Raw genomic sequence first — 11,140 nt, forward strand, 5'->3', positions numbered from 1 at the left:
GTTCGGCAAAGATGCCTACATCCTCGGGAGCAGAGCGGCGACCTCCTTTTCAATATTCAGAAAAGAGTACATAATACAATATGCAAAAACTTAGAGACTCAGAGACTCGCCTAGGGTTACAAACAGGGACATATATATAAACAGGACATATATATAACCCTATAGTACAATATGTAATTACTTAAATTACCCATGTACTAGACCGCGGGGTGTTGCCCCCGCACCGCCAACCCGCATAATGAAACTCCCCCGATTGGACAGATCCTTCCGCTCCACCTCGCTCGTGGGCTCCGCTCCGCTCCAGCATCTGTCCAATTTATGGTATATGAGCCATACCTCACAACATTCATTCTAAGCGAATTCAGATTCACTAGATTCAATCTCAAGTTCAACCCGCAGACATACTCCCGTCACTCATCACCCACGACGACCATCTGTTGTTGTCACTAGTAATTGACAACCAATTACGATAAAGTAAACTTCTACATCTTCTTACAAATAAATTAAAAAACTGTAAAGTATTACAAATACATGATTTTACTATAAATTGTATTTAGAACATTTCAAAATATCAATTCATTGTACAAGATTGCGCCTATAAGACACCTGAATTACTAATACTTGCAACCACCTAATCCTTTAGATGATTTGAGCATATAGTGTAGCACAAAATGCATGTGAGCAAACTTTGTGTAAAATAATTTCCACACCTTATGCAACAATAAACAAGAATTTATCATGGAAAATGATTATTATAAAACCAACCAGAATAGTTGTATGCTTACATTCAGAATCTGTCTTTACCCATTTGCTTCCATTCTTCCATTTTTCATCTTGTTGTATCCTCTGCAAGTATTTCTTTGATGTTGATCGAGGAGCAGCAGGAGGATGAATATTTTTGAAAAGTATTTCCCTCAAAATCTTGCAAATAAGAAAAAAAAAATTAAAGACTTCCATTAGGAGAACATTAAGGAAAAAAAAATTGCATAAAAATGTAAATTCATACTTTTTCTATCCATGATTCAGGAATTGGATCCCTTAAGCTTAGCTGCGGAGCAAATCCACTTCTGCACACAAACATTTTCTTGAGAAGGAAAGAGAGCAGCGACCTTCGCCTGATCTCATTATGTTTAGCAGCAAGTAGTTCTTTTGCATTGTTTAAGATGATATCATCCGTTGATCCATTACAGATATTCGATGTAGAATTGTTGTCAAGTTTCAAACTTGAGGATTGATCAGTTTTATCTGTGCTAAAAACTTGTTTCAGATTTAGCAGTTTGCTTATTTCCTTCTGAAATATAATTTCTTCTTCAATACTTAAGTCTCCATTTTCCTGTAACGATTCTGAAGTTTGGGAAATTATTTGGGTCTCATTCTGCATTTCATTGCTGCTAAATGTTCCTATTGACAATAATGTTTGTGGCCAGCCATGGAATTCTTCTTTGCAGCTATTTTGCTTTGAAAAGCCTAAGAAAATAATACATACATTAAAATCTACAAACTAAACTAAAAAATGCAACAAAAGTGAGTGTATTTAAATAAAACCAGAGAATGATGATGAGATAAATACCATTTTTGTAGGATATATTAAATTAATTATAATTATGAAAACACTTAGAAGAAGAGAGGAGAAATCACTGACAATGATCAAAGCCATGGCATATATCGAACTTCTTCTCTTGTCTCCCTGTTATCTTACTTCGAACCCAGCCAAAGATCTAGAAAACTAAATAATTAATTTAACACATAAACAAGATATCATGGTGGTTCAATTTTTCTTTGTATTTCTCACCTTCATATCTTCACCAATGCTCAAACTTACTGATTATGGAGACAGAGAGAGAGAGAGAGAGAGAGAGAGAGAGAGAGAGAGAGAGAGAATGGAAACTTCTCTGTGTTCACCGCAGCCTAAGATCAAGCTAACACTGTTAAGAGAAATGGAGACAAGGAACCATAAGGCTGAGCAGGGAGAGCCCTGAAAACACTAAATTGAATGAAGGAAATATGATATTAAAATTGATGTAGTTTTAAATTCAAAGTTGTGCAAAGTTCATTGGCCTTGTGGTTGGGGGTCTTGGCTTTCATCATGGAGGCAAAGTTTGAGTACATTAACCGTTAACTCCTAACAATTGCTATTAATTTTGCTTCACGTCATTACAAAAATGAAAGTTAATTCCAATGCTCAACTTTCTATGCAGCTTAATCAATCACCTTTTAATATATATATATATATATATATATATATATATAGAACGCAAAGAATATATATATATATTGAAGGCAAAGCATTGTAGCCCTATTACTTTGTATGATATGCTCATGTCCAAATATAAGATGAGTCAAGAACAAGTATACCCTGTTAAGAATTGCAATTGAAACAGAGAAGAAGAAGAGAAAGAGAAGAGACAATGAAAAGTGGCTAAGGTTTCCATTAGCTCAAGTACCTCATTACAAGAGTATATATATAATAAAAAAAAAGACTAAACTACCCTTAAATAGGGTAAAATAATAGAAATACAAATACTATAATATCTAACATCCCCCCTAAAACTCACGTTGCAGCAAGGGGAATCATCGAGAGTTTGCTAGTAAAAAATCAAAAGCATTGAGTGGAATACAATTTTGTAAATACGTCAGCAAGTTGCATGGATAAAGAAATGCAGCGTAAGGTGATGGTGCCATGTTAAAACTGATGGCGAGTGAAATGACGATCAATCTCATTATGTTTGGTGCGCTCATGAAAGACTAAGTTGCGGGCAGTTTGTATAGCACTCTTGTTATCAAAGTACATAGGAGTTGGGCTAGAGAAAGAGCACCCATATCAGCAAGTAACCAGAGCAACCAAACAATTTCTGCAGTGGTGGATGTCATGGAACGATACTAAGCTTTGGTAGAAGAGCGAGAGACAACTGCTTGCTTCTTACTCTTCTAAGAAATGAGAGAATTTTCTAGAAAAATACAAAATCCTATGGTAGACTTACGACTGGTGGAATCACCACCTCAATCAGCATCTGAGTAGACACGTAATTCCAAAGAAGAAGATGCAGGAAAGAGAAGACTCTGAAATTGAGTACCCCAAAGATAATGAAAAATGCGAAGAACAGCTACCCAATGAACTGTAGTAGGAGAGGCAACAAACTGACTAACAACATGTACTGCATAAGCAATATCAGGTCTAGTGGTGGTAAGATATATCAAGCTGCCAACAAGTGTATGATATAAAGTGAGATCGGACAAATGAACACCATCAGAAGAGGTATAGTGAACATTAAGCTCAAGAGGAGTAGCAGTTATCCGAGTATCAGAGAGACGAGCTTGTTCAAGAATGGTGCCAATATACTTAGATTGGGAAAGAAGATAACCTCAAGAGAATGAGCCACTTCAATCCCCAAAAAATATCGAAGAGTACCTTGATCTTTCATCTCAAACTATTGAGCTAACTATAATTTCAACTCTATAATCTCATTATCATCATCCCCAATAATAATCATGTCATCAACATATAAACAAAGTATGATACGACCACAGAAGGTACTCTTGAGGAATAAGGCAGTGTCATGTGAGCTAGAATGAAAACCAAGAGATGCAATCACAATAGAAAAATTTTTAAACCAAGCTTGAGGAGCTTGTTTAAGGTCCTAGAGAGCTTTCTTTAATTTACAAACTTCACCATGATTATGTGAGACACCTGGTGGAGGCACCATGTAAACTTCCTCTTAAAGATCACCATTTAAGCATGCATATTTAAAATCCATTTGAGAGATATGCCATTGATGAATAAATGTGAATGCAATAAGAGCACAAATAGTAGTCATTTTGGCAACAGGAGCAAATGTTTCTTCATAATCGAGACCATGCTGTTGAGAAAGTCCCTTAGCAACCAAACGAGCTTTATATCGCTCAATTGATCCATCAGACTTGGTTTTGATCTTACACATCCAATGAGAACCAATTGCACGTTTTCCTGAATGAAGAGAGATAAGGTCTTAAATATCTGTCTTATGCAAAGAAGAAAGTTCTTCTGCCATAGTTTTTTGCCAAAGAGGATCAAGAACATCCTCTTAATAGGAAGAAGGTTCAGAAAAATTGTAAATGGAGATTAAAAAGGAAGCAAAAGAAGTAGAACAAGTGAAGTAAACAAAATCTGACAATTTAGTAAGCTTACGATCACGTTGAGGGTAATGAAGAAGAGGATGATCCACAATCACAGAAGGTTCTTGGGGAACAATAGGGATAAGGGGAGCATCGGGATCTGTAGAACTACTAGTGTCAACCTTGCAAAGCTCAATATCAAAATTATTTGGTTGATGAATCACATGATGAGTTTCAATATCTGTATCTGTGTGAAAAAGATCAATTGAGATAAGATTGAACTTTGTAAGGCTATGAGGAGAAGAAGGAGAAATGGAGTAAAATGATATATGCTCAAATACAATAAGATGTGAGACAAAATATTTTTAAGTGACAGGATCATAATAATGATATTTTTTTTTTACTATCACCATAACCAAGAAATACACATATTCCTGAACACGGAGATAATTTATTACGTTGTACATGAGGAAGAAGAACAAAGAAAGTAGAACCAAAAACTCTCAAAGCGGATTAATCAGGAGCGTGACCATATAATTTTTCAAAGGAAGACAAACCTGAAGTAATAGAAGATGGAATTCTGTTAATATTATAGACTGCAGTAAGAATAGCTTCCCCCTAAAATTCACTTGGAATGGAGCCATACAAAAAAAGGGAACAAGTTGTTTCAAAAATAAGACGATGTTTCCTTTCAATAACTCCATTTTGTTCAGGAGTGTCGGTACAAGAAATTTGAAGAATAATCTCATCAGAGGCAAGTAATTCAAAGAATTTAGTAGAGGTATATTCAACTCCCAGATCACATCGAAAACACTTAATAACATTATTATGTTGAGTTTTGACAAATGCATGAAACATTTGATAAACACTAAAAAAATAGAAATTTTTTTCATAAGATAAATCCAACAATAACGAGTATAGTCATCAATGAACAAGACATAATATCTAGATCCACCTTTGGTAAGAACAGGTGATGGACCCTATACATCCGAATGAACCAAGATAAAAGGTGCAACAGAAAGTGAAACACTTTTAGAAAAAGGTAAAGCAGAAAATTTAGCAAGTTTACAACCACAACAATTAGAAATATCATGAGTATTTAACTCGCCCCAAAACTCCTGTAGAAACTATGTATGTTAGACGAGAAGAAGAGACATGTCCAAGATAAGAGTGCCATAAATAAAATTTAAAAGATGATGAACTCAAATGAAATGTTAACAGGTCAACACTGGAAGCTGCAACATCTGAAACTCTTAGCTCATCTAGAATATAAAGTCCCCTTTGCCTACGGTCTGTCCCAATCAGCCTCCTGGATTGTGGATCCTGCACCTAACAAGATGTGAAAAAAAGTAAAACCGAGAAACTAGAATCACACAATTGACTAACAGAAACAAGGTTCAAAGTAAGATTGGGGATATAGTAAACATTTGAAATGTATAAATGTGGTGTACATACAGACCCAGTGCTCGCTAATGGCATAGGGGTGTCATCAGCTGTCATGACTGATACAGATGATGTAGGATGTAAGGATACAAATGATGTAAAATCAAATGACATATGATGAGAGGCTCTAGAGTCAAGAATCCAAATGAAAGAATATATACCTGATGAGCTAGAGGAAGACAAACCTATATTTGATGGGCAGACATGGCATGTGGCTATGTGACAAGAAACTTTTGAAACTACTCAGAAAACACAACTACTGTAAGACCCGAAGAATATGCATTTCCAACACTAAGAGAGTATGTCAAAGGAACAACAACAACAACATTTGATGTTGGAGTCTTGAAGCTTCGTGGGTGCAACTGATTGAGTTGTTGTGTCTGCTGTGATTTGTTCAACAACTTTAGATATTGACCTTTCCAATGACCTTTTGCTTACAAAATCTACATTCATCAAAACCAACTTTTGCATTGGATTTGCTTTTATTATGATTAGTATGCAAAAGAGACAGATTAGGAGTGGGGAGGATCCCTTTCTCAACATTCCCTTTCTCAGATTGAGACTTGAGATGAATCTTTTCAGCTAATAATTCATTAACCACTGAGTCAACTGTTGGAAGAAGATTCCGATGTAAAATTGTTCCACGAAGCCCTTCAAAATCATCTCGAAGAGCCATAAAAAACTAACCAAACGCCATTCTTCTCTACAATCAATATATGGTTTAAAAGCTCGTAATTCTGCATATTCAATAAGAGATAATTGATCACAAAGATTAGTCATGACAGAATATAATTCTTGGATGCTCATGTTGTTTTGTTGAAGAACACAAATATTTATCTCTAATTGATATTTCTTTGTAAATTTGAATGCACATATAATCTTTCCAAATGATTACAAACTTCTTTAAAGGTTTCATATTTTGCTAATTGGACACCGATTGATTGTGAAATTGAGTTATTGATCCAAGTGATTATTTTTGAATTATTTGCTTCCCATACTTCCAACCTTTCTTCATAATTTTTATCCTTTTAATCTATGGGTTTTATAGGGTTCTAGAAACATAACCCCACATTTTTTGCCTTTCAAATAATTCTTTATTACATAACTCCAATATGAGTAATTTTATCCATTTAATTACACACTAATAGATTGAAGAGAATTATTATTTTTATCAACCATTGCTACTATTATCAATTCAAAAAAGAAAATAAAGAACAGGAAGATCAATTACTAATAACAATAGATCACCTGAAAACTGCAATTGGGTCTATCGTTGGACACTGCAAATGATGACGAAAATTAGATCTATCACTGGAGGCTGCAAAATAACCCAAAAATTGCAAAAAGATTCCTGAAAAAAATTTTCGGGGCTTCGTCCCCAACCTCGAGAAGTTGGATCCGCGAAAGCTATGAATGGATCAAAACTTGCTCTGATATAATGTTAAAAATTGCAATTGAAATAGAGAAGACGAAGATAAAGAGAAGAGACAATGAAAAGTGGTTAGGCTTTCCATTACCTCAAGTATCTTATTACAATAATATATATATACAATAAGCAAAAAGACTAAACTACCATTAAGTAAGGTAAAATAATAGAAATACAAATACTATAATATCTAACATACTCAACACTTGATAAAGTAAAAGATTAAAAAATCTATAACGCAAAGGTGCCTTACACCAAGATGATGATGATCTTCTACAACAAATCTATAGAATAATGTATTTTCTCTTGAAATGAACATGTTGTGAAGATATTAGGGATTGTATTCTTCTTCTTTAGGAAGAGCTTAGAAGGTTATGTCATAAGGGCTTGTTAGGATGATACTAAGAAAATAAAATGCAGGACCACATTAAACTTAAGCATTCAAAAGTAGACAAACACTCCAGTAATAGGGTCAAATTTTGATGTTAAGCCCTATTACTCACAGATTTTACTATAACAATAATTTTGAAGCAAAAATGATGGTCGCAAAGCTATTAGCATTGAAAAAGTTCCTCCGCTGCCGCTTCAAAAAAAAAAAAACACTAAAACCGACAGAAAAACGAACTACTTTTTAAACACTAAAAAATTATTCTAATTACTGATTATTTTATGATTGTTTATATTGTTGGTTATTTCCGATGGCATAACTATAACATAGATCGTCACCTATCAACTGTATATTGTTTTTCGACTGGTTTTAATTATAATTGGTGTAATAATCTGTCGATTATAATCAAATATTAGCTCACGACTATAGTTCCTTGGTTATCTCTGAACCCATCATCTAATGGGGTTTTAACCAAAGCATTTTATTATTAAGCGATGGGAGTAACTGTTGGTAATAGTGTTAATAACCAGTGCAATAAAAGCCGTTTATAGGGTCTTGATACTAATTTCATATCCCGCCTGTCATCAACCCCTCCCGATTTTGCCCCAATCTCTCCTCTCAGCATCTCATCTTCTTTAACTGAAGGCCTCGCCTCTCCCCAAAACCTTGCATGTCCCTCTCTATTTCATCTAAACCATCACCTTTGTCTCTGAAACCCTTGCGATAAAGTCAAAATAGGAGCTAGCTGGGAACACAGCGGCAGGGTCGTGACTTACAGTGACCGAAAACTCTCATTTTCTCCTCCTTCCTCTCCTATCTACCCAAAAAAATGGAGGAAGTTAGCTTGTTGTTGACATCACTTCTGTGAGGACCCTCTATCTCTCTATAGAAACCTAAGATTTAGCCCTAGGGTTTGTTAGTGACCTTCTTAGATAACTAGAGATGGAACTCACCCATAAAGGACTTTTAACCAATTCTACACTTAGGGTTTCCTAAGGTTAAGCCCAAGTCCTTAACCCTTGGTTGAGATGATTGAGGGTCTAGCCCAGTGGAAGCCCAAGTTGACTTCCTATAGAGTGAGTTCTACTCATGCGCACTAATTAGCCTTTTGAATAGACCTTCTATGCATTCATCATCAAGGGCTTGCATAGCCCATTACACGGCTTGCTTCCATGCACTCAACATCTATTGAATTTAAATGTTTGAGCGTGGTGAGATATAAGAACATTTGAATTTAAAATTTCAAAAATATTTTTTCCATTAGTCTTAGGATATTATGCATACCATACCCATCTAGACAGCTGGATTGATAATCAAGTAATAAGACTTATAACTCTTGAGAAATAACCTACCTATTTTGCATCATCGAGAACAACCATGCATGCTTTTGAATGTTATTAACTAGTTTAGATGGTAGCCCTTTCCAGGCAGGGTTTCAATTTAGGTTGAACCTAAAAATTAAAGGTTAGGTCCAAGTTGGTTTGGACTTAGGGTTAGGTTCAATTTAGGTTGAACATAAAGATTTAGGGCTAAGTCCAAGTTGGTTTGGATTTAGGGTTAGGTACAATTTAGGTTGAACCTAAAGATTTAGGGTTAATTCCAAGTTGGCTTAGAATTAGGGTTAGGTTAAATTTAAGTTGAACTTAAAGATTTAGGGGTAAGTTCAAGTTGGTTTGGACTTAGGGTTAGGTTCAATTTAGGTTGAACCTAAAGATTTAGAAACTATTTGGGAATAATTTAGGTTGAACCTAAGGATTTATAAACAATTTGTGAGCATTTTAGATTGAACCTAAGTTTTGGGAATAATTTGGGCTAAATTGCATATTTTAAATTTACAGTTTTGCCCCTAGCTTCCTAAATTTTTTAATAAAATTTTTAAAGATCGAAAATTATTATTTTAGGGTTCAAATTTATTTTCTTAAATTTCCTAGCAAATTCCCATTTTAATTTCCAATTTTCTTATTTTTTATAATTATCTTTCAAAATAATTACAAAGTTGGTAGAAAATTGGTCTTTTTCATTTTAGGAAATCCCCTAACCTTGGAAGAATCAAGGAATATATCCAAGGGTGAGGGATATAATCCCTAAAAATTTCATAATTTTTTTATTTATATTTTATTTTTAATAATTAAAATACACTATGTAGTATTTAATTAATTAAAAAATTAAATATAAGTTATTTATTTTCAATTTTATTTTTATTATCTTCTCCTCTATTCATTGAGTCTAAATGTATTTCTATTTTTTTTTATGATTTTTCTACACAAAGTTATGCAATTTTATTGCATTATATTATTTGGATTTAATTAAAATGGAAAAGGGGGAATTTCCTACTTATTAACACGACATCCTCGTCATCCTTGATGGAGTTGAAACCCCACGCGACACAGTTTGATCTGCGGCACTTTCCACGCAAGAGCTAAGGTGGATCATGGTCCGCTCCTCTGTTCCGCATAGTTCGGTGGTCCGATCAAAACATTGTTGTCCATTTCCAATAAACGAAAAAAGAACGACATCCATTCATCATCCCCTCAAGATAATAAACCAAAGGTCGTTTATCATCAAATGCTAATTTCTCTTTTAATTTTTTTATGAAATCTCCCTGGGTTTGTTTCTAAAGTATCATCTAACCTAGACAAACACATCTAAACAATTGATCAAGCATGGTATGTTAATTCTTTCACAAAAGTCCAAACCTAAAGCAAAATTTATGGTTTTTTATTCATACCTTGTATCAAAAGGTGTAGCCTCAATTATGCTTGACAAACATGATCACTTGGACCCTACAAAACTTCTTTTTAGCTTAATTTGGATTGAAAATGGCTCAAGCTATGTGTTATGCCAAAAGGTGACTTGATTTGGCCTTGAGATAGATTTGAGACTACAAAATGGCTCAATTTTTATTGGTGGATGATCGTAGAGATCTTAGGAAGCATTTGGAAGAATTAATTTAAGGATTTTGTGATGTTTATGTCGGACCCAAATTTTGCCCTGGATTAGGGCTGGGAAATTAGGGCATCCTAGTGAGGTTGAGGGCTTGAGGAGTTGGGGGATCAATTGTCTATTGATACACTTAAAATATATAGTATTTTTATACACATTTCATATCTATTTTTGAGATATTGCACTTTAATGAAAGGTATTTGTGTGTTTTTCTTTCAAGTACAATCAAATGGATGAAAAATGCTAAAAGGAGTGAAAAATGGTCAAATTTGGAGCAAAAATCAACTAGGATGCCTAAGCGCCCATCATTAGCGCCTATGCGCCAGAGAGCCGCGCCTTAGTACCAGACACCCTGTGATTAAGCGCAAAAAGTAATTATTTGATGTTTCATTGTATTTAGACAAATTTTTGCATAGGTGTTTGAAGCAACCCTTCGGAAAAATGTGGGAAATAATCCATGGACATGAAAATTCATTCAATTAGCTTTTGAAAGAAGGAACTTCTAGAAGATTCAATAAATGGAGACACATTTTGAAGAGACACCAAGACACATTTTGGTTTTTTATTAAAGAAGACTTGGATCATCAAAAGAGGATGTCAGCCATTAGACATCCATAGCCATCATTCATCCAAGTAACCGCCGCCGCCGCCGTCGGCCACTTTCATTTTATTTTGAGTGTCAGTTTCTATTTTGAGTGAAGGAAGAGAATTCAAAGGAACTTCAAGACATTTGGTGGAAAGGATTGAGATAAGTGTTTATCTTTGTGACTACTCTTGATTTTAATTTAGATTTCTTGTTTGTGTGCATGATTTCTACTTTTAAACTCTTGTGTGATTGTGTTTTCTCT

The 11,140-nt window shown here is 34.5% G+C and overlaps 1 protein-coding gene across 1 annotated transcript; it reads right to left on the reverse strand.

Moving 5' to 3' along the window:
• Nucleotides 1-1,000: 1,000 nt before the first annotated feature.
• On the reverse strand, nucleotides 1,001-1,798 carry LOC110038476. The gene is made up of 3 exons (XM_020743330.1): nucleotides 1,793-1,798; nucleotides 1,643-1,718; nucleotides 1,001-1,467 (listed from the first exon to the last, which is right to left on the reverse strand). Exons 1-3 carry the CDS (start codon nucleotides 1,796-1,798, stop codon nucleotides 1,001-1,003), a joined length of 549 nt encoding a protein of 182 aa, XP_020598989.1.
• Between the last annotated feature and the right edge of the window lie 9,342 nt (nucleotides 1,799-11,140).

This window comes from Phalaenopsis equestris, unplaced genomic scaffold (assembly GCF_001263595.1).
Source record: "Phalaenopsis equestris unplaced genomic scaffold, ASM126359v1 Scaffold232946, whole genome shotgun sequence".
NCBI classification, from domain to species: domain Eukaryota; kingdom Viridiplantae; phylum Streptophyta; class Magnoliopsida; order Asparagales; family Orchidaceae; genus Phalaenopsis; species Phalaenopsis equestris.